Genomic DNA, 23283 nt, shown 5'->3' on the forward strand with positions numbered 1-23283 from the left:
TTTCATGACCACAACAAGGGTTGTCTTAGATTGGGTTCCCTAGAAGCAGACCCTGATTTGGGGACTCTTGTGCAAGCGATTTATGAAATCCTCTCAGGAGAAATCTATAAGGAAGTGAAGGAAGCAGGGTATAATAGAAGAAGCAGCTGGTAAAATATGGTTTTAGAAGTCTAGTCTCAGCCTGATCCTGTGGGAAACTCTGGAGCAAGCATGGCACCACCGTATTTGTCCTGGAGGGAGCCAGAACAAGAGGGCTTGACTTTGACTTTTTTTTTTTTTTTTTTTTTTGAGACAGGGTCTTGCTCTGTCCCCCAGGCTAGAGTGCAGTGGAGCAATCTTAGCTCACTGCAAAGGGCTTGACTTTTATATATCTGCATCAGTGGTTGATCATAACTGGGACGTGTTCCCACACCTAAACCAACTGCAGTCGGGGCAAGCTCCACCACGACTGGCTTGGACTAGCTGAGATGTACCCCTGTAGCTGGGGCTGTAGTCATCTTCCCCTGAGTCAAGTGAGGAAGGATGGAATTCTGGAACAAAACTGAGGAAGAAGGGAGGGAGTGGATGTCAGGCCAGCAAGCAGCCATGTGTGGAAGTACCCATCTTGTGCCAGACACTGGGGACAGGGGAGTGAACATTTCCAACAAAGAGCCTGCACCCTGGGGACTCTCAGCCTGGCCAGAAAGACAATGAAAAATCTGGGTTTTTAGGGTTCTGATAAGTGCTGTGAAGACCAAGCGAGAGAAGGGAATAGAGATGTCTCAGAAGGGCTTCTTTATATTAGGCGGTCAGGGAAAGCCTTCCTCACAGTGGTGATAACATTTGAGTTGAGGTCTAAAGTAAGGGAAGAAGAGGATTCTGGCAGAAGGAGCAGCAGTGTAGAGGCTGAGGTAGGGACAAGTTTGTGGTACTTGAGGAGCAGGGCAGGGTTACTGTGGCTGGGATGCAGAGAGAGATGTTGGTCCGGGAGGCTGGACCACATGCAGGGGCAGAGACGCGGCCACAGGCCGACAGTCTGTGCAGGCCATGGGTGGTGGTGAGCAGAGGAGTGGCTTGATCGTTTACATGTTTAAAATATATTTTTTCCAACTCAAGTGGAGAATGAGTTGTAAGGGGGCAAGAGTGGAAGCAGGGAGATCAATGAGGAGACTAATGCCATAATCAGGGCCAGAGATCATGATGGTGGCTTGAACCAGAATAGTAGCTGAGCAGCAGGGGAGAAAGAGATATATTTGAGGTTTCCTCAGCGGTGGAGCCAATGAGAGCTGCTAATGGACTAAATGCAAGCTCACCCCAGGTCTGGGGATTTCCAATCTCAAAGCCCAGTTTCAGGATCAGGTGCAGGGGTCACCCACCCTCAGGCCCAGTCATGGTGTTGCACATCCAGTAGCGGGAAGAGACCAGGGACCCCTCCGTAGGGCTTTGGTCAGTAGGGTGTGTGCAATGCTGTTCAGAGACAAGGAGGCTAGTGGGGATAGGGGGCAAGCGAGGAACAGGGGATGGAGAGAATGAAGAGCTTGCTTTCTGACATGCTGGTTCTGACACGTTGTAAGGCATCCAGTGTCAGTGTTGAGTGGGCTGGTGGATAAATGAAGGGAGAGAACTGCAGATAGGTGTGAGGGTTCTGGCTGAATAGAATAGGTGGTGTTCAGAGTCCGAGGCTGGAGGAGCTCACCTGGTGGGAGGTGTAGCTGGGGAAGACGAGGGGTCTCAGGACCCCTGGCACAGGCCAACGTTTAGAAGTCAGGGAGGTGAGGAAGATCCAGGGGAAGGGTGTCCCAGAAGCTCCGTGAGGACAGCGGTGCAACAGAATAGGAGGGAGCCACTGTGCCAAGTCTCTGAGAGTCCAGTGAGATGAGGCAGAGCCTGGAGCGGCCTCAGGGGTAGCGAGGGAAGAGATGAGGATGGGAAGAAGTGAGCACACCAGTTTTTCATAAAGAAACACAAAGAGATAAAGTCAAAGGAGGGAAGGAAGTCAAGGGGCGGCTTCTAACGTGGGACATACCGGAGTGTGTGGGGACCCCTGGCAGGGCGTGGGAGGGAAGGCAAAGAGACTGAGGTGGCTGAGCTTGCTGGGCTTTTCCTGAGAGCAGGGCATGCCTTCTACCCTGGCAGAAGGCAGGGAGATTCCGGGGTGTGGAGGTGGGGTCATTTCTGTCCAATGGCTTCTGAGTTTCGGATGAAATTCGAGGGACTTCACCCCGTGAGGGAGGGTGTGTCTGTGAGTTGGCAGAGAAGGTGAGAGAGAGTCTTTTCCAGGTTCCGAGGGAGTGAGTAGATTTCTAGGCCAGGTTGAGGGTGTGTTGAAGGTGAGACCAGTCCCCTGCCTACGAAGTTCTCCAACATCCCGCAGCTCTGGTGCAAGTGTGGGCTGCAGGAAACTGAGATTCCCTTGTGGTGCCATTACCAGGGCTAAAGGGACTATTCAGATGTGGCAGAGGTGGGAGGGAGGGAGAGATCGATGGCAGAGACCACCTCAAGGAACAGAAAGGCCTGTCCGCAAAGGACAGAGATGCCAGCTGGCTCAGATGAGGCCTGAGCAAGCCAGGTGCCGGAACACAGCGGCATAGGCAACGTGTGCTGAGGAGTGAGTGAGCGAGCGAGTGAGTGAGCAAGTGAGTGAGTGAAATGGCCTCCAAGGGGTCTGCCTATGTGAGGACGGGGGAGATGGTGTGCACGCTCACCCCAGGTCTGCTGATTTCCGATCTCGGAGCCCAGTTTCAAAGTGAAGTGCAGGGGTCACCCACCCTCAGGCCCAGTCATGGGCACATCCTGAGTTCTCAGCACCTTCCAGGTGCTGCCGTGATTGCCCAGTGAAAGCAAAGGAGCTCAGTGGCAGGCATCTTCCACTGCGCCATGGGGCAGCAGGCGGGGGTGCTGCAGGGGAGGTGCAGGCTGTGAGTGGCAGCTCTCTGAGGCTTCCAGGCCCAGGACTTCCTGCACCCCGTCCCACTGCTCTGGGGCCTGCCTTGGCTCCCAGAGACTGGCAACAGAAAATGGGGACAAGGGGCAGAAAATGGGGGACAGAAAATGGGGACAAGGGGCATGAAAGAAGCAGAGGAGGTGCACTTGGAGGTTAGTGGCTCAGGGCCGGGTGGGGGTGTGCCCATGAATCCAGAAGGGAAGCCCTAAATGCGTGTCCCCAGGTCCATGCCAGAGCAGAGCTTGGGCCCCGGCTGGGGTTCACAGGGTGTGGAGCCCCTGATTCCCCCATCTCCCATCTCTATGGGCAGGGTTCTAGAGCACCTCAGCAGTCTTGCCAGAGAAGTGAGCCTGGACTATGAGCGCAGCATGAACAAGATCAACTTTGACCACGTTGTCTCTTCTAAGCCCGAGACCTTCTCCTACGTGACCCTCCCCAAGAAGGAGGAGGAGCAGGTGCCTGAGCGAGGTGAGGGTCACTGGACCAAGACGGGCTCCATGGCCATCCACCTGGCCAGAGCCCCCTCCCACCTTCCCCTCCAGGATCGTCTGCCCTGCCACTGTGGGCGTCATCAGCCCAACACTCCCTGCACCTCCCCTGTCTCCAGCACTTGTCCCACTTCTCCCTGCTGCCTGGAGGGCTCTGGACCAGGGGAAGGGAAGAAGGCTCTTTTTGAACTTATTAGTGGGAATAGCACAGAAGTTGCAAGGTGAATGTGTACTAGGAAACAATGCTTCAGCAGTACGTGGAAGGGGCTCTGCTGATCAGACCTAGAGGATAGTCCTTCTTCCTCCAGTAGCAAGAGAGGAGACCGAGTCTCAGAGCAGGACCCCGGGGCCCGAGAACCCTCCTTGCTTTCAGCTCACCTGCCAGCCTTCCTAGACTCAGCTTCCTGCATGTCATGTACTCCGGATGCAGGCTGGGGTGTGGACAGTGGGCATTCCAAGAGGTTCTGGTACCCACCCTTTCCTTCCTTGGTGCCCCAGGGCAGGCTGTGGACAGACCTTAAGCTTGTGTGCAGCATGGGCAGGAGTGGATGAGGAGAGGATTCTTGGTTCTCATCTACTTCTCAGAGGAGCCTGTGACTAGGGGGTCCTGGAAGGAATTCCTTTACCCATCTCAGAGTAGGCACCTCACTGAAGAGCTTCAGTGCCACTCCGGCAAACTATGGAAAGGCGGGGCTCTGGGAACGCCAGTCACTCTTCAGGGAGAAGGCAGGAGTCACGGCCCTCCTTCAAGCACCCTGTGGATCTGTCCTGTCCCCTGGTTTGGCCAGGCAGGGTCTGATACTGGCCCTTGGCCCCTATCCCTGCAGGGCTGGTGAGTGTCCCCAAGTACCACTTCTGGGAGCAGAAGGAGGACTTCACTTTTGTGTCCCTGCTCACACGGCCAGAGGTCATCACGGCCCTCAGCAAGGTGAGGGCCGAGTGCAACAAGGTGACTGCCATGTCCCTGTTCCACTCGAGCCTCTCCAAGTACAGCCACCTGGAGGAATTTGAGCAGATCCAGTCACAGACCTTCTCCCAGGTTTGTAGGCATCAAGGGCACAGGGGGCAAACGCAGGGCAGACCCTTGGAACTGGCAGGCACAGGTCGGGGCTGCAGCGGAAGGCCAGGGTCAGTGGGCCACGTGGTGAGGCTGTGAGCCCCTGCTTTTCTCAAAACCTGGCCTCAGCCTCTTCCTAGACCTTATTGGAGGCTGGGGTGGGGACCAAGGGTAATGACTCATCTTGGAGAGAAAGGGAAAACCAGGGCAGGCTCTCTTTCCAATCCCTTTCCATCCCAACGCTGGTTGCCTCTGAAGCAGATCCCTTGTCTTAGAAGGGGGAGCAGGAACCTCAGGCACCCCCATGTTGACCTGTGGATTGGGGTATGCGGGAGGTGGGGGTGCACCCCCTCTGCACTCAACTCTGTCTCTGTCTGTCTCTCCACCTTATTCTCTGTCTTTCCCTCTCAGCCCGTTTTTGTCTTGTTCTCTGTCTCTCTGCTTCTCTCATCTCAATCTCTGGGTCTCTGTCTCTCGCTCACGGCTGGAGGGAAAGTCCTGCTTCTGCTGTCCTGTCCTCCCTCCCTCCTTTCTTCCCTCCTTCCCTGCCCAGCAGCTCTGGGCCCCCAGGGTCACATGAGGCTGTTGGTTGGCAGGGCTTGGCAGTAAGTTGGGGTAGGGGACATCCCTCCGCAGTCAGATGAGCCCTGAGCCGCCCCAAGCGCCCTGGTGCATAGAGTCCCTGAGTGCGGCTATAGGTCATGGGTCCCCAGGGTGGCCATATCATGATGCCTGTGGCCACTCTAGGTGCAGATGTTCCTCAAGGACAGCTGGATCAGCTCGCTAAAGGTGGCCATGCGCAGCAGCCTGCGCGACATGAGCAAGGGCTGGTACAACCTCTACGAGACCAACTGGGAGGTGTACCTCATGTCCAAGCTGCGCAAGCTGATGGAGCTGGTGAAGAACATGCTGCAGGACACACTGCGCTTCCTGGTGCAGGACTCACTTGCCAGCTTCTCACAGTTCATCAGCGACACCTGTTGCAGTGTGCTCAACTGCACCGATGACATGGTCTGGGGTGATGACTTAATTAACAGCCCCTACAGGTGGGGCCCGGCGGGGCGGAGGCACCTGTTGACACCAGGTGATGTGTCACCTGCTGGGGATGGAGCAGGGTCAGGGACCAGGGCCAGGGTGCCCATCCATGCCAGGTCCCAGGCAGTAAGGAGAGCCGAGCTCCCTGCAGGCTGCTGGGCAATGTCCTGCCAGCCCTGGCTTGCATTGCTTCTGGTGACCTTCATTCACTCAATCATTGAGTTACTCAGTGGAGAAATATTCTTTGAACACTTGCCATGAACCAGGCATGGTTCTAGGGGAACAAGAGAGGCCCAGTCCCTGGTCTCATGGGAAAGACAGGCAGCAAGCAGATAAATACATACACACAGTCATTGCCGGTTTTGGCAGGGGCCATGATAGACACTGGGGGTGGGTCAGGGAGGAGGTGGCATCTGTGCCAAGACCTGAGATGTAAGAAGAAACAAGTTATGAGGCGATGTGAGGTGGAGGCAGGTACAGGCGGAGAGATCAGCATGGGCAGAGGCACCGAGGGGAGGATGGGCCTGGCGCAGTTGAGGAAGGAAAGGCTGGCCAGTGTGGCTGGAGTCAGGGAGGGGAGGGAGGGCTGCTCAGGATGGAGTGGGAGAGCTCGCAGGGACCAGGCCAGATCTCTTGGGGCCTCCTGAGGTCTCAGCTGGAGGCTGGATTTATTCTAAGTACAGTCAGAAGCCATCAGAGGGTTCCAGCTGGGATCCAGGCTTGGTTCTTGCTGTGTAGCGAAGATGGGAAGCCAAGGAAGATGGGCTCCCGGGGAGAGAGTGGGGGCTACAATGCCTAGGCCCTGGCAACCTCAGCACAGGGTTGGGGGGCCTCCCTCTCTTGTGGTGCTCATGGACCTCGGGTCACCAGAGGAGCAGAGGAACCTGTTTGGTTGGCCTGGGTCTTCCTCTCTGGTAACTTGGAGGTGTGTGGGACGAAGGAGAAGGCAAGTATTGTGCATGGAGAGGCTCAAGAGTCATAGCGCTGGCAGGAAGGGCAGAGGGATGCTCCTGCACACAGGCCTCCTAGGCCTCTGCCCACAGTCAGCTCGCCATTGCCTGCAGGCCCCGGAAGAATCCCCTGTTCATCGTGGACCTGGTGCTGGACAGCTCTGGGGTGCACTATAGCACCCCACTGGAGCAGTTTGAGGCATCTCTGCTGAACCTCTTCGACAAGGGCATCCTGGCCACCCATGCCGTGCCCCAGCTGGAGAAGGTACGTGCTGCAGCCTGAGCAGGCCCCAGGCACCTGCTGCCCTGGCTGCTGATGGCTCCCTGAGCTCAGGGTGCTGCCACAGTTCAACTGTATCACAGGCCTCCTGTCGGGCAGGCAGCATGCTCAGCCCTGTAAATCTCAAATATCCCATTTAATCCTCATCACAAGCTGCACTGTGACCTATTAACACACGCATTCTGTAGGTGGGGCTTGGAGAAGTGTAATAGCCTAAGATTGTGTAGCTGCTAATGTCAGATTTTGTAGGTGAGGCTTGGAGAAGTGTAATAGTTAGCCTAAGATTGCATAGCTGCTAAGTGTTGGAACTGCGATCTGAACCCTGGGCTTGCTGGTCCTCTGCTGCCACAGCCAGATCTGATGTAGACCCCACGCTCTTGATCCCACCCAGCTCTTGGCCTCTCTCTTCATCTCCAGAGGTGGACACAGGCCGGCTTCCACATACAGACCCTCTGTCCAACGTCCCCACCAGTCACTGCCACTGCACACACACCCAGCTGCACACAGCCCACTTCCAGACCCAAGAGCCTCTGTAGCCCTAGCCCTTCTTGTTGCCTTTGCTGGTCAGTTAGAGCCTTCATGACACAGCTGTCTTTTCTGCACCTTTTCTTGGTCCTGGGCTGAGTCAGGCCCAGGCAGAGTCATGCCCAGGCAGAGGAAGATGCTGCCCCTTGGTGGGCCTCACAGGGGCTTCTGGCCTTGTAAAGAGACAGCACAGCAAACCCCCTTCTCCCGCTGCATCCCTGCTTTCTGTATTTGGTCACCCTGCCACCCACTAGGCTTCAGGCCACATCCTGCCCCTGCTTGCCCTGCTCCTCGGGAGGACTCCCCATCTCCCCTCTGCTCATTCACCCCCTGGCTCATCCAGGTCTGCCCTGCCACATGCCTTCCCTCTGCAGCTGGTGATGGAGGACATCTTCATCAGCGGTGACCCCCTGCTGGAGTCCGTGGGCCTTCATGAGCCACTGGTGGAAGAGCTACGGGCCACCATTGCCAGTGCCGTGTCCAAGGCCATGATCCCACTGCAGGCCTACGCCAAGGAGTACCGAAAGTACCTGGAGCTGAACAACAATGACATTGCCTCCTTTCTCAAGTGCGTACGTGTGCCCATGCACGTCGGAGGGTGTCTGTGTGTTTGTGCATGTGTATCCCCTGCCCACTCTGCTCACCGTCCTCTGCCCCCTCCCGTGTGCTTGCTGTCCTCAGAACCTACCAGACGCAGGGCCTGTTGGCCCAGGAGGTGCGGGAGGTAGTGCTCACCCACCTGCGGGAGAAGGAGATCCTGGACAGCTCGCTGCCCAGCAGCATCATCATTGGGCCTTTCTACATCAACACCGACAATGTCAAGCAGAGCCTGTCCAAGAAACGCAAGGCCCTGGCCACTTCCGTGCTGGACATCCTTGCCAAGAACCTGCATAAGGAGGTGGATAGCGTAAGTGCCCACCTGCCCCACCTCAGTGACCACAGCAGCACACACCACAGCAGCACACACGGACCCTCACATACATGGTAAGATGTCCCCAAGCAGGGTCTGGGGTGTCTGTGGACGCCCAGGCCAAGGGAAGGAGCTGGAAATCACCCTGCCCCATCCCTGCCTGTCTGCAGAGAGCTGTCCTGTATGGGAGGTCCCAGGAAACGGGGGTTTCCACCTCCTTCCCTAGACTCTTAGAGGCCTGGAAAGCCTCACGAAGGACACCCTTGACGGACTTGTTTCATGGAGCTAGGGGATTCGAGTGCAGGCCTCAGAAGCCCTGCGTGTGTTGGTAGGGCTGGAGGAGGCTGGAAGGGTGAGGTGTGCCGGGTCATACCCTTGCCCCACTGACAGTCCTCAGCAACCCAGGGAGCCCACCAGGAGCACCCCTCTTGGAAAGCGCCGCAGGGTGTTGGGGTGGAGGGGACAGTTACCTGTTGGGAGATGCTGGAGACCAAGGAGGAAGAGCAGGTGAGGGAAGGCAAGGGAGCAGCACGCTGCCCTCCCCAGCGCCTCCTCCCACTGCCAGATCTGCGAGGAGTTCCGCAGCATCAGCCGCAAGATCTATGAGAAGCCCAACAGCATTGAGGAGCTGGCTGAGCTGCGAGAGTGGATGAAGGGCATCCCGGAGAGGCTGGTGGGCCTGGAGGTGAGGCAGGCACATGGGCACTGGGGCCAGGGAGGCACAGGGCTGGTGTTAAGAGTCCGAGGGCTGGGGCAGGCAGGGGCTGGGAGGTCGGACTCAGGAGGCTGAGGGTAAGGTAGTTGGACAGAGGACAGATGGGGTTTAGGGGGTTGTGAGCCGGGGCTTCAGAGCTCTGCTGTCTGGGGGTAGGGGGGAGCTGGAAGCTGGAGGTGTGGCAGCCATGGCTCTAGGAGCCCTGAGCCTGATGCTGCCCTTGCACCCTGGGCCTCCTCCCCTGGCCCAGACCTCCCCATTCTGAAAGAGAGCAGCCCCTCTCTAGTACCCGTCTCTCTGGGGAGCCAGATTCCGATTACCCACCACCTCCCTGGCACACGTGAAGTTCTCATTACCACCTGTCTGTGCAGGAGCGGATTGTGAAGGTCATGGATGACTACCAGGTCATGGATGAATTCCTCTACAACCTCAGCTCAGATGACTTCAATGACAAGTGAGTGGGAGCTTGGCCCCCATGCCAGGTGCGGGGTGGAGCATGAGGGGAGCTGCTGAGCTGCAGAGGCTCCCAAATGCCCCAGCTGCCACAGTCTGTGCAATCTCCCCAGAAACGCCCCACTGAGATTTCAGAGGCCAGGGCTCCACACATGGGCTGGGACCAGCCAGGGCCAGGTGGCCAGTGGGGCAGAAGGAATTCATTTGGGCCTCTTGGCCTCAGCTGCTCCCCAACCCTGTCTCTGTCCTGTCAATGGCCTGGCACATGTTTTGCTTGTTGTTTTTTGAAACAGAGTTTTGCTTTGTCACCCAGGCTGGAGTGCAGTGGCACGATCTCAGCTTACTGCAACCTCCGCCTCCAGGGTTCAAGTGATTCTCCCTGCCTCAGCCTCCTGAGTAGCTGGGACTACAGGTGCCCACCACCATGCCCGGCTAATTTTTATATTTTCAGTAGAGATGGGGTTTCACCATGTTGGCTAGGCTGGTCTCGAACTCCTGACCTCAGGTGATCCACCCGCCGCGCCCTCCCAAACTGCTAGGATTATAGGCGTGAGCCACCATGCCCAGCCTGACACACGTATTTTACTGTGGACCTAGGGTTTCCTGTTTGTGGCTGGTGCCCTTTGGGGTTCTTGGGAGCACTGAGAGAGGCAAAGCTCAGCCTGGTGGGCAGTCCCTGGAGAGGGGCATTTGTCCCCACCCAAGTCAAAAGCCTTGTGGGAAACAGCCTTAGGTGCCCTTTTCCAGCCAAGCCTTACTGAGGCCGCCAGAGACCCCACACCCAGTGCTGCCTCACAGATGTTGGGGGAGTCAGGACCATCAGGGCCCTGCCCAGGAAAGGGAGACACTGGCAGACAGGGCATCCGGGTGCTCAGGGGGAACTCCCCCACGACCAGCATCCCTAGGCCAGCTGCAGGTGGAAGTCCCACATCCCACAGACCCCCTATGTCAGCTGGGCAAAGGGAGTTGGTCTGACCTGAAGGCAGCTGGCCTGAGGGCCCTGGCTAGAGACTGTGGCTTTGCCTCCTCTGAGGAAAGGCCCCTCTGGCCCCTGAGGCTTAAGAGGGGAACTTGGCCTCACTCTTCTCACTTCCCCTTGGTCCCCATCACTACACTGGGCACCTTGGGTCTGCATCTCACTGGATGCAGACTGCAGCTCCCAGGGGGCAGGGCAGCCTCCCTGATGGGGGCAGGGCAGCCTCCCTGATGGTGGCAGTCGTGCCTCCCAGCTCACCTGTACTTCGCAGCTGTCTGGCCCCAGGTGGCCTCCACAGCTGCCTGGATTTCCCCTGAACCCCTTCTCACTGGCTGCCTGGGTGCCTGGTGGGATGCCCCTGCCTGGTCTTGCCACTCCACCACTTCAGCCGCGATATTTCTCCCAATCCCCACCCCCATCCCGGCCAGATGGATTGCCAGCAACTGGCCTTCTAAGATCCTTGGGCAGATAGAGCTGGTGCAGCAGCAGCATGTGGAGGATGAGGAGAAGTTCCGCAAAATCCAGATCATGGATCAGAACAACTTCCAAGAGAAGCTGGAAGGGCTGCAGGTGGGACACAGCTGCAGGCTTGGTGCTGGACACAGCCCCCACCACACGCACGCACAGTTCTCCAGGGCCTGGCCTCACTTCTTGCATTCAGGAGGTGCTGAGTCAACATGTGATGGGCGAGCAGATGGATGAATGAATAAATGGCTGAAAGAATGAACGCAAAGGCCAAAGAGATGCCTGGGCAGCAAGCTCCAGAAAGATTCGGAGTAGTAAAGTCCCCAGCTCTTCTGTTGTGTCCTTGGCAGCCTACTGGGCAGTGGGCACAGTGTCAGTGCATTGGGTCTCCCCTGGCTTTGCTGTGAGGAACCTGCTCACTCCAGGAGAACAACCTCCTTAGAACTCGGAGGAGTGGACGTCCTGGGACCTCTGGTTCCCTGGGTTTGCATGGGAAGGCCTGGACACAAGTGGGGCTGCAGGGGCATCTGACCCATTGCTCCTTGGCCTGCAGCTGGTAGTAGCTGGCTTCTCCATCCACGTGGAGATTTCACGTGCACACGAGATCGCCAACGAGGTGCGGCGTGTCAAGAAGCAGCTGAAGGACTGCCAGCAGCTGGCCATGCTCTACAACAACCGCGAGCGCATCTTCAGCTTGCCCATCACCAATGTAGGCCTCCTGCAGGCACCCTGCCCCCATGCCCCCAGGCTTGAGGAAGCAGCTCATGTAGATGCAGCTGCCAGGAGGCAGGGCTCTGGCATTTGGGGGCAGGACCCAGCAGGCTGCAGAGTGGAGATAGCCCAACCCTGGCCCTCAGGTTGAGGAGGCCCCTAGTACAAGGCAGGGGGCCTGAGGGTCAGCCCAGGTCTGGTGCAACAGCTCAGAGCCCAGATCTCAGGTGGGAAGAGAAGGGAGGCCAGGCCCAGGTGTGTGGGGGCACGGTCAGGGACATCAGCCAGGAGCAAGGGAGAGGGAGAGGACCTGGCCCAAGAAGGGGCAACATGGAGAGAGACTGGGAAGCGTCCCAAGACAGCCCCAGCCCTGCCCTCCTGTCCCTGCAGTATGACAAGCTCTCCAGGATGGTGAAGGAGTTCCAACCCTACCTGGACCTTTGGACCACAGCGTCTGACTGGCTGCGCTGGTCGGAGAGCTGGATGAATGACCCCCTCTCTGCCATCGATGCTGAGCAGCTGGAGAAGAACGTGGTTGAAGCCTTCAAGACCATGCACAAGTGCGTGAAGCAGTTCAAGGACATGCCAGGTAGGGAGCCAAGCCGGCCAATCCCCTCCTCCCTGCCTCTGCCGCCTGCCTCTCATGCGTTTCTGTCTTACCCGGCAGCCTGCCAGGAAGTGGCCTTGGACATCCGGGCCCGCATCGAGGAGTTCAAACCATACATCCCACTGATCCAGGGGCTGCGCAACCCTGGCATGCGGATCCGGCACTGGGAGACACTGTCCAACCAGATCAACATCAATGTCAGGCCCAAGGCCAACCTGACCTTTGCTCGCTGCCTGGAGATGAACCTGCAGGACCATATCGAGAGCATCAGCAAGGTGGCTGAGGTGGCTGGCAAGGAGTACGCCATTGAGCAGGTGGGCAGCCACCAGCGGGCCCAGCCACTCCAGCCAGGCCCTGCCGGACAGCCTGACCTCCTGCTCTGGCAACCACAGCCACTTGGGAGGATGACAGTAATAAGCCCCATCCCTGGGGTCATGAGGCCCAGGGGTTGAGATGCATTCTATTAAGTGAGTTAATAATGCACATAAAATTCTTGACAGTGTCCACCATTGCTATTATTTTTCAGTTACTCCTCTCAAGAGCCCCAGGAAGGAGCTAATAGCATTAGCCTCAATTTAACAGATGAGTCAGGCCGGGTGCAGTGACACATGCCTGTAAATCCCAGCACTTTGGGAGGAATGAGGAGGAAGGATCGCTTGAGCCCAGGAGTTTGAGACCAGTCTGGGCAACATAGGGAGACCCCCATCTCTACAAAAAATTAAGATATTAGCCAGGCATGGTGGCACATGCTTGTGGTCCCAGCTTCTTGGGAGGCTGAGGCTGCAGTGAGCGGTGATTATGCCACTGCACTCCAGCCAGGGAGACAGACTGAGACCCTGTCTCAAAACAAAACAAAAGAAAACAAACAAACAAAAAAACAGATAAATCAATTAAGGCTCAGAAGGGTTCCCCAACTGGCCAGGATGACACAGTAAATGCCAGAGGTGAGACCAGCGCCCACACTCCTCCTAACCTTAGCTGCCTCCCAACATGTGCGTACAACCACATGCAGCACATGTGTAACAGTGAACTGGGCTGAACACAGTGGCTCACGCCTGTAATCCCAGCACTTGGGAGGCCGAGGCGGGTGGATCACCTGAGGTCAGGAGTTCGAGACCAGCCTGGCCAACGTGGTGAAACCCCATCTCTACTAAAAATACAAAAAATAGTGGGGTGTGGTGGCACATGCCTGTAATCCCAGCTACTCGGGAGGCTGAGGCAGGAGAATTGCTTGAATCTGGGAGGCAGAGATTGCAGTGAACCAAGATAGTGCCACTGCACTCCAGCCTGGGCTACAGAGCGAGACTCCACCTCAGAAAAAAAAAAAAAAAAAAGAGTGAATTGGCCCTGAATTCAGATGAGGGGCTCACACGGGACTTGTTGCCAGACAAGCCGAGAGTATTTGCCAGAGCGGCCGTGTGGAGGTCATGGCCAGGTACTGTCTGCTGCTTCCCTGGGCAGGGCTGGTCAGACAGCATCAGGACCAGCCCCTCCCAGGACTCAGCCTGGCTTGTCCCCGACCCCAGGCACTGGACAAGATGGAGAAGGAGTGGTCGACCATCCTGTTCAGTGTACTGCCCTACAAGGCGACAGACACCTACATCCTGAAGAGCCCAGACGAGGCCTCGCAGCTGCTGGACGACCACATCGTCATGACCCAGAGCATGTCATTTTCACCCTACAAGAAGCCCTTTGAGCAGCGCATCAACTCCTGGGAGAACAAACTGAAGCTGACCCAGGTCGGCCCTCCCCCCAGTCCTTCCCTCATCGCTCCCCCACTTCAGAGAGCCCGACCCACAGGTGTCACTGATGGTCTCCGGGTGGGGTTCAAAGCATCGCAGTGCCTTGCCCTCATTCACACAGCCCCTGGCTCTCTGGCAGGCCCTGCCCTACTGCATTCAGAGGAGGGCAACTAGGATGGGCTCTCCATCCATGAGGTTCAGCTACTGGATGAGGCAGATAAGGGTGCGTAGGGGCAGCATTTGGGTCCCAAAATGTGGTTGAGGATAGGCCTGAGAACTGCCAGGCGGCCTCCCCAGGGCTGCCTGAGCTTGGGACAGCCAGGTCCTCCAGTACTGACACTTTCTGGGCCGGATGTCCCAAGGTCCCAGAGCACCTCAGTGCCCTTTCCCACCCTGTCCTGAGCTTCTGTTCTCATCTCATTTGGAGCTACCTTGGTTGAGGGGACTGGGCCACCAGGGACTGCACTTGTCTTGGGCTCTCAAGGCTAGAGGCAAGGGCTGCCCACAGAGCCCTGGAGGGCAGTCCCGGGGCCAGCCTGCAGGTGTGATATCCCCTTCCCCGGGCCTCCCTGATAGCTGCTCAGAGACCTCCGGCGAAGGCCAGAAGCAGGTGGGGAGGGCTCATCTGTGTGCCTGGACCACCCAGAGATGCCTGAGCTGGTCAGCACTGTCCCCAGTCCCCCTCTGCTCACGCTGTCCACTCGACCTGGAGTTCGACACCCGCCTTCCATCTCCTCCAAGGCCCAGCAACAAGCAGCCTTGCCGACTCTCCCTCACCATCCTTCAAGGGGTTCCCACCGAGGCCATTGTCCGTGCCTCTTTCAGAGTCCACTACACATGCCGGGCCCATGATTCAGGGGCAGAACTGGCCCCTTAGTGGGCTGTGGGCCCCTCGAGGGAAGGGACCAGGCCGCATTCCCTTCTGTTTCCCCTAGTGCCTCCCAGGGCCTGGCACAGTCCTGACACTGCTGACTGTGACCCCCATCCCATGAGGAAGAAATGGATGAGTGCGTGAGTTTGCGCTGATGGGAGAAGACAAGAGATACATCCTGAATGGGGAATTTGGAGGCAGAAGGGGGAAATGGCTCATTTTGAAGATGTCTCACCCTTGGACTCATGTTTCAGAGAGTATTTTAGGACTCTCACACTCAAGACCCATTGAATCTCAGAGAATCCTGGGGTCATGGACCCAGAAGTCCTTCCAGGAAGGAGGCTGGTTTGTCTCCCAGGCACTGAGTGTTTCCTGTCACTGCAGGCTTTGCTGGTGTGGGTGTGTTCCTCCCTTTGGAAGAGCAGCTCCCCCGGCTCCTTTGGAGGCTTGGGCGTCCTGTGGGGATGTGGGACTTCTCTGGAGGGCAGGCATCCCTGTATCCTCTTTGTTCCCTGGAGTATCACAGATGACAGCACCATCTAGAAATCTCCCTGTAGACACTGGCTTTGGTGTCCAGTGCTCTGCCCAACATGCTGGTGGGGTGAAATGTCTCAGTCATTGGGACAAATCCCAGCTTGGACCCTGACAGTCCATATCACACCCCTCCCTGCCCCTCCCCTCCCCAGGAGGTTCTGGAGGAGTGGCTGAACTGTCAGCGGTCCTGGCTCTACCTGGAGCCCATCTTTAGCTCTGAGGACATCAACCAGCAGCTGCCTGTGGAGAGCAAGCGCTACCAGACCATGGAGCGGATCTGGAAGAAGATCATGAAGAATGCCTACGAAAACCGGGAGGCAAGCTCAATGAGGGTGGGAGGGGCAGCTGGGATCCCCAAGGGCCCTGGTCACATTGCTGGTAGCCTCCTAGTCTCTTCCCTCCCTACACAGAAAAGGCTGGTGGACAAGCCTGAGGATTTGATCTTGACCCATGTCCTCCAGAGTGGGCTCCCCAGCCTCAGAGTTGCTCCTTAGAGGCATAGTCACTGACGGTTTTTCTCTTGGAGATCCACAGCCCATATTAACGTGTTTTTTTTTTGTTTGTCTGTTTTTTTTTTTTTTTTTTTTTTTTTTTGAAACGGAGTTTTGCTCTTGTTGCCCAGGCTGGAGTGCCATGGTGCAATCTCGGCTCACTGCAACCTTCACCTCCCTGGTTCACCTCCCGGAGGCTGAGACAGGGTAATCCTGTCTTAGCCTACCAAGTAGCTGGGATTACAGGCATGCGCCACCACGCGTGGCTGATTTTCTTTTGTATTTAGTGGAGCCGGGATTTCACCATGTTGGTCAGGCTGGTCTCAAACTCCTGACCTCAGGTGATCCACCTGCCTCAGCCTCCCAAAGTGCTGAGATTACAGACGTGAGCCACCATGCCCGGCCCATATTAGCATTTTAGAAGCCCTGACAAGTCCTGCAGCAAAGCAAACTCTTTAGCTTTGTTTAACTCTAACTTGTTTGACCGTAGAATTTTTTCTGTGGGGCAGATGGTTGCAGCCACTGGCTCAGGGAGAATTTTTCTGCATCTTCTTTCCCAGGCCCCGCTGAGGGGCTCTGGCTGGTGTGGGTGCTCTGGGATGAGCCTATCTTGCTACCTGGACCATGCTCACTGCCCATTTCTGTGCATGGCCCGGGCCCTGCAGGTGATCAACGTGTGTTCCGACCTGAGAATGCTGGACAGCCTGCGGGACTGCAACAAGATTCTGGACCTGGTGCAGAAGGGCCTCAGCGAGTATCTGGAGACCAAGCGGAGCGCCTTCCCCAGGTGGGCGCCACCTGGCCATGCCCACTCCGCCACTGTCTGCCCACAAGGCTGAGGTGTCCAGGGCCCTGCTCAGGCTAGGGTGCGGGGATGTCAGCAGGGCTGGGGCAGCTGGGGCCCAGGGAGCCTGCACGACCCGCTTCCTCACCCCTGTTCCCCTGGCAGATTCTACTTCCTGTCAGATGACGAACTACTAGAGATCTTGTCGCAGACAAAGGACCCCACGGCCGTGCAGCCACACCTGCGCAAGTGCTTCGAGAACATCGCTCGGGTGGGCAGCTGGGCCCAGGGCTCAGGGCCGGGAGCATGGGGCATCTTCCCAGGGAGAACGTCCCTCCTTTTGTGATGAGCCCTTTTAGCAGGAAATGTGGCAAATGACATTCCTGGTCTTTGGAGACACACCTGGGGCCTGTGGGAGGAAGGTCAACTGCAGAATCCCCAGCTCAGGGCTGGGGGCCCTGGATTTCCAACTTACCAGGCGCTCCCTGTGCCCCCAGCACACTGCAAAACCCATGAGGCCAGAAGCCTGTGGCCTGCCTTGTCTTCCTTCATCTATGCAGGAGGCCGGGGACATGTAAGGCAGTCAGCCTCCTTCCCTAAAGCCTGCTTCATGCCGGGCCTGGGCTGGGGCCTGACCACTGCTGGGGAGAAGGCAGGCCATCCAGCCTGGGAAGGCCCAGCCAAGATAGACTCTCGGGGGGACGGGAAGGCAGGGCTTTCTTCTTGAGGTGGAGGGCACCGGGCAGGCTTAGCGCTGGGGCTGTGGTGGCCAGGGCATCTGGGCACACCAGGGTGACCCCACTCCTGCTCCTCCACTGCTTGCAGCTGCTGTTCCAGGAGGACCTGGAGATCACGCACATGTACTCAGCCGAGGGGGAGGAGGTACAGTTGTGCTTCTCCATCTACCCCTCCAGCAACGTGGAGGACTGGCTGCGGGAGGTGGAGCGCAGCATGAAGGCCAGTGTGCACGACATCATTGAGAAGGCCATCAGGGCCTACCCCACGGTGAGCCGCCCGCAGCCCGTGCAGCCTTCCACCCCTGCGCCCCTCTGCTCCCTCTCAGTGCCCCTCCTGCTCTAGCTGGCCTTGTCCTCAGGCTGCAGCCATGAGGTCCCTGGGGGCTCAGGCGGGATTCTGGAGTCTTTCCTTTCCACACACACTCCAGAAAGTGAGACTCACTCCTAATGATCATCGGGATGGCTATTCTGGTTCCCAGCACTCACTGGGTGCCAGGCTCCAGGCTGGGCCCTCTCCTGCAGTCTTTCTCTCAGCTCCATGACCATAACCGGCAGCTGGGCTCTAGGTGACTCCCCAGCCTGCAGAGTCAGTTCAGAGATATCTCTGCCACCCTGAGAAGCCCAGAGCATAAGGGCTTCCCTGCTCTGAAGGGACTGGTGGCATCAACAACTGGAGCCAAGTCTGAAAGGCCAGAGCACAGACAGCATTCAGAGGAAGAAGAAAGAATGGGATTGGGGCTGCGGCTGTCCAGGTCAGCCTGCCCATGCTGTCTTCCCAGATGCCCAGGACCCAGTGGGTTCTGAACTGGCCTGGCCAGGTGACCATCGCTGGGTGCCAGACCTACTGGACCATGGAGGTGGCAGAGGCTCTGGAGGCCGGCGACCTCAGAAGCCAACTGTTCCCCCAGCTCTGCCAGCAGGTTGGAGTCAAGAGGACCCCTGTCTGTCCCCCTCCACCCCCCACATGGCACAGGAGGGCCCAGTCCCTCCGGAAGCTTTCTCCTATAGTGAGCCTGGAAGAGGCCTGGGGTTGGGTCTAAAGGGGAGGTCAGACACCCTTGAAGTGTCTCACAACCAGCCACCCACAGGAAGGACGGGCCTGAGGCGATGCCCCCTCTGCAAGGGTCAGTGAGGGAGCCACGCGCCTGGTCCCTCCTGCACAGTACCGCAGGCACCCCTTGCCCTGTGCTCCAGTGCCTTGCCAGGCTCCCCCTCCCGGCCTTAAGGGTTCAGACAGCACGACATGCTGCAGGGAGGCAGACGCCAGGCATGTGCCTCTATTCTACTTCCTTCCTTCCCCTGCCCGGTCCTTGCTCCCCTCCCAACTCAGACCATCAGAGACCCCCAGGATAGAGGGACTGTTTGTGGCAGAGGCCCACCCTCTGTGAAAGGGGAGGGTGAGCCTCCTCGCGGTACCCTGATGTTTGACAGTGCACCCCATTTCTGCAGCTCAGTGATCTGGTGGCCCTTGTGCGGGGGAAGCTGTCCCGCCTGCAGCGGGCAGTGCTGTCAGTGCTAATCGTCATTGAGGTCCACGCCAAGGACGTGGTGAGCAAGCTAATCCAGGAGAACGTGGTCAGCGTGAATGACTTCGAGTGGATCTCACAGCTGAGGTGAGGACATGGGGGGCGCCCCCAGAGCCAGAGCAGCTGCCAGGAAGGGGCAGGGGAAAAGAGAAAAGTCAGTTAGCAATAAGCTGGTCTCTGTCCTTGAGTTTCTGGGACAAGCTGGGTATGGGTACCTTGATGCCCTCATTCCCAAAAAGAACCCTCTCTCCTTGACTATATACCCTGCCCAGTGGCCCATGGCCCCATGGCCAGGCCCTCATCTCCCTGCACCGCCAGGTACTACTGGACAAATAATGACCTGTATATCCGTGCTGTGAATGCTGAGTTCATCTATGGCTATGAGTACCTGGGCAACAGTGGGAGGCTGGTGATCACGCCCCTCACCGACAGGTAAGCGTTCCCCTCTTGCTCCTTCCCACACTGAGACCCTCCCTCTAGTTCCCTCTGGCCCAGGAATCCAGGGACCATGGCCACTCTGGGGTAATCTAGTCCATCAGAGCAGTACAGGGTTAGGACCAAGGGCTTTGGGCTCAGACCTCAGTTCTGCCCGTCACAGGCGGAGTGACTTCGGGCAGGTGACTTGACCCCTCTGTGCCTGAGTTTCCTCTGAGGCCTCCTCATGGTGGTAATGAGAATTTCATGAGCTGATACATGTAGAGCTCTCAGCACAGGTGTGGCACTCAGTGAGCATCTAATGGGTATGTACTTTCCCGTTTTTATCCGTCAATTCCTCCTTTAATGTGCCAGAGGAACTGAGCTGAGAGACATCATGGGTGAGCCCTTTTCTAATAGTTCCCTCCTAGCTCAGTCAGTCATGTCATCTTGCCACCTGTGTCTAGCACTAGCTGGATTTTCAAGCTGTGTTTTGAGTGAGGGAAGTGAAGTGTGGCCACATGTCGGCCATCCCCAGGGGTCCCTGGGCAAAGCTGGGCAGGGAGGTGAAATGGGACAGGGAACGCGCTGGGCAGGTGTCCACAGGCTCCAGTCCTGACCCCGGAGCCAGGGCTGGGCACACCCCGGCCCACCAAAAGGGGACGGGGCGAGAGGCCCCAGTCCACAGGAAATTCCAAGGAAAGGGGGAGTGTCCAGGCCATGTGCGGCCCGAGCCCACCTCCTCTGTCTCCTGCAGGTGCTACCTGACACTGATCGGAGCTCTGCACCTCAAGTTTGGGGGTGCCCCAGCTGGCCCAGCTGGCACAGGCAAAACTGAGACCACCAAAGACCTGGGTAAGGCCTTGGCCATACAGACCATTGTGTTCAACTGCTCTGACCAGCTCGACTTCTTGGCCATGGGCAAGTTCTTCAAGGGCCTGGCCAGGTGAGGCTGGGTGTGAGCGTGGCACAGGATGGGGTAGGACAGCCTAGCTCTCCTTGGGGAGGGCTAGGTGAGGGCAGTGCCTGAGAGGGGCCTCGAAGGATGGTGGAGGGGACAGAAGGGGGTAATAGGCATCAGGGCTTGGTCCTGGGGGCATTGGGGTGGGGAGTGGCAGTGGGTTGAAGACTGAGCTGATGGAGATTGCCCCTGAGGGCTTCCTCCCAAGTGGAGTTGGAGGGGGCCCTCAGAGGGAGGTGCCCAGGTTGGGCTCTGAACACATGTGCCCCATCCAATGTTCCGGCCTCACTCAGTGCTGGGGCCTGGGCCTGCTTCGACGAGTTCAATCGCATCGACATCGAGGTGCTGTCTGTGGTGGCGCAGCAGATCACCACCATCCAGAAGGCGCAGCAGCAGCGGGTGAGCCCGGGGGCCCCACCTTACTCCCTCAGATCTGCCATACTCACGCCGCCATACTGCTCCCCATTGCAGGCTGAGAAGCCAGGCGCTAAGGTCCACCCTGGGTCCAGCCTCTCTTGTCCCGGGGGCACACCCTAACCCCAGTCTGTGGGCAGCTCCCAGGCCAAGCTGCGGGGGATGAAGGGGTCCCCTCCTCATTACATCCTGACCTTTATGGAAAGCCCCAGGCATTGGTCCTTTCTCTAGCCACGTGCAGGGCGGCCAGGGACCTTGTTCTGGGGACAGGAGCTGAGAGGCTAGCAGTTATCCCCTCCCCCACTTCCCCTAGTCAGGCTGAGCTTGCCTGGAGCTGGGGAATTGGGGGTGGAGCGAGTGGGAAGCAGGAGATGTGGAGACCTCCAAGGGCCTGAAGCCAGGAGCTGGAAGGCCATGGGTAGCCACTGGGGCCTGAGGTTTCAGGCCAGATCCTGAGAGAGGATACAACCCATGATCAGGGGTCCAGGCCTGGCCTACCAGCTACAGCCAGGACAGGGGCATCAACAGGGGACAAGGGGCCCACTCAGAGGAGGGGACAAGGCTGGGCACCCTAGTCCCAGGCAAGTCAGCCTCTCCCCACTGCAGGTGGAACGCTTCATGTTTGAGGGTGTGGAGATCCCACTGGTGCCATCCTGCGCAGTGTTTATCACCATGAACCCGGGCTACGCTGGCCGCACGGAGCTGCCTGACAATCTGAAGGCAAGTGCAGGCCCAGAGTGGCCCAGGAAGCACCAGAGCTCTAGCCTGAGTTCAGAGATGCTAAGTCACTTATGCAAGGACACAGTTGCTTGGACTCCAGGGACTGTGATTCCCTATGGCAGCCCCTTAGCCATGGAGGGGAGGCCTCAGGGCCTCAGACTTGTCCTCAGGGCATGGGAGAAGTCAGGCTGCCTATGGATGTGGTGTGGAGGGGGAATCTGATGAGACCTGTTCACCCTGGGCCTTCAGGAGAAACAGGAAAACAGGAGCCAAGAGGGGCATCTCCTGGGAGTCATGTGGGGGCAGGTTTGGATCAACACAAAGGATCCACTCTAGTGGCAGAGCTACCAGTCTCAGGGGAGTGAAAGCCTCAGCTGTGGCAGGCTTGGTGCAGCAGGGAGTCCCAGCGTGTTAGGGAGGAGGGCCGGATGAAGCTGGGGGTGCTCTGGGGGTGAGTTCTGTTTGCTGTTCACATGTGCACTATGTGTCCCAGGCGCTCTTCCGACCCGTGGCCATGATGGTTCCAGATTACGCCATGATCGCTGAGATCTCCCTCTATTCCTTTGGCTTTAATGAGGCCAGTGTGCTGGCTAAGAAGATCACAACCACCTTCAAGCTGTCTTCTGAGCAGCTCAGCTCCCAGGTGTGGTCCTGCCCTGATGGGGTTCCAGGGTCTGAAAACTTCTGCCTGCTCCCAGCCTCCAGGGCACCTGCTGAGGGCCAGGCTCTATGCCCGGTGCTTTACAGGCATTACCTTGTCAGCTTCTCCCAGCAACCCTTGGAGATAGGAGTTACATGCCCATTTGTCAGCTGAGGACACTGAGGTCCTAGGTAGCTAAAGGTCTGGCCAGGCTCATGCAGTACACAGCAGCGCTGGAGCAGGAGCCAGGAACAGATGCCCGTGTGGCTACTTCAGGTGCAAGGGCCTTGATCATTAGGGCACCAAGAGCTTCAGAACCCCAGGCTGGGGAGCAAGTGCACCTGGGCCTTGTGGGGACCAGAGTAGGACAGCCAGGCCCTCCGAGCCTCCCAGCACCACCATCCTTCCACTCAGCTTGCTGAGCCCAGATTCCAAGGACAGATGGGGTGGCCCAGGCACCAGTGCTGGTGGATGAGCTTTCCTGTTCAGCTTGGTTCCCAAGCAGGCCCCCACTTTGCAGCAGCAGAGACGAGTCCCACCTCTGGGCTGACATGCTAGCAACTTAGTTTGTCTTCCATCATGATTTAAGAAAAAAATCCCTGTTGTCACCCTAATGGGCCTTCTCTGGGTCACCTGCTCATCCATGAACACCAATCACTGTGGCCAGGGGTAATCAGTACTACCTTTGGCCAGATGCAGTCCACCAAAATCTATGAGCTAGAAGAGATGCAGCCTGTTACCAGGAAAAGCAGTGGCAGTTCATCACAGTGCACTCCTGGGTGCCAGCGCTCCCACACATCCTTCTTTCCAAAATGCTCCCCACCCCCAATCAGAGCAACTATCGCACATGGTTTTGGAAATGCACTCAACTCTTCCCAAATAGAAATGACCCAAAGTCAAGCCCAGCCTCTTCATGCAGCTCCAAGTCCGAGATTTCTGGAACATATGCTAGTCTATGGGTTGGGTCTAGATGGAGTCCTCTTGGTTGAGCACCATGGGGCAGAATGATTAATTTAACTATTTCCAACTCACTTACTGTGTAATGAAGAGAAACAGGCTGGGGGAAAAAGCACGGTGGTGTGGCCAGAAAGACGGGTCTGGAGAGATGTTATGGGAGAATGTTAGAAGGAAGCTCAAGGGCCATCAAGGCCAAGCTGATTGTTGCACAGATGGGAAACTCCTTCATTCACTTTTCCAGCACAGCTAGAGGGCCCTCCTGCCCCTGGCCATGTGCTGGGACAGTGACCAAAGGATGCAGAATGGGTATCGGATAAAGGAGGGGGCTATCGGGACAGTAAAGTACAGGGTGCCTGGGGAGCCCAAAGAAGGTGCACCTGCCCAGGCTGGGCATGTA

At 57.6% G+C, this 23283-nt stretch overlaps 1 protein-coding gene across 6 annotated transcripts in view; it reads left to right on the top strand.

Annotated features, from left to right (window-relative positions):
- Nucleotides 1-23283, top strand: part of DNAH1 (dynein axonemal heavy chain 1) — an 83919-nt gene that overhangs the window by 24620 nt on the left and 36016 nt on the right. For all 6 annotated transcript variants that reach the window (XM_054681930.2, XM_063805885.1, XM_063805887.1 and 3 more), the window contains 24 exons: nt 3234-3391; nt 4239-4450; nt 5216-5514; nt 6568-6718; nt 7633-7826; nt 7940-8165; nt 8734-8853; nt 9255-9337; nt 10741-10882; nt 11331-11486; nt 11879-12077; nt 12156-12409; nt 13622-13834; nt 15395-15559; nt 16399-16520; nt 16683-16788; nt 17343-17522; nt 18034-18174; nt 18704-18867; nt 19099-19212; nt 19952-20140; nt 20449-20554; nt 21176-21289; nt 21783-21932. In XM_054681930.2, coding sequence (XP_054537905.1) covers nt 3234-3391; nt 4239-4450; nt 5216-5514; nt 6568-6718; nt 7633-7826; nt 7940-8165; nt 8734-8853; nt 9255-9337; nt 10741-10882; nt 11331-11486; nt 11879-12077; nt 12156-12409; nt 13622-13834; nt 15395-15559; nt 16399-16520; nt 16683-16788; nt 17343-17522; nt 18034-18174; nt 18704-18867; nt 19099-19212; nt 19952-20140; nt 20449-20554; nt 21176-21289; nt 21783-21932 — 3958 coding nt within the window. The remainder of the gene's footprint in view (nt 1-3233; nt 3392-4238; nt 4451-5215; nt 5515-6567; nt 6719-7632; nt 7827-7939; nt 8166-8733; nt 8854-9254; nt 9338-10740; nt 10883-11330; nt 11487-11878; nt 12078-12155; nt 12410-13621; nt 13835-15394; nt 15560-16398; nt 16521-16682; nt 16789-17342; nt 17523-18033; nt 18175-18703; nt 18868-19098; nt 19213-19951; nt 20141-20448; nt 20555-21175; nt 21290-21782; nt 21933-23283) is intronic.

This window comes from Pan troglodytes, chromosome 2 (assembly GCF_028858775.2).
Source record: "Pan troglodytes isolate AG18354 chromosome 2, NHGRI_mPanTro3-v2.0_pri, whole genome shotgun sequence".
NCBI lineage: Eukaryota > Metazoa > Chordata > Mammalia > Primates > Hominidae > Pan > Pan troglodytes.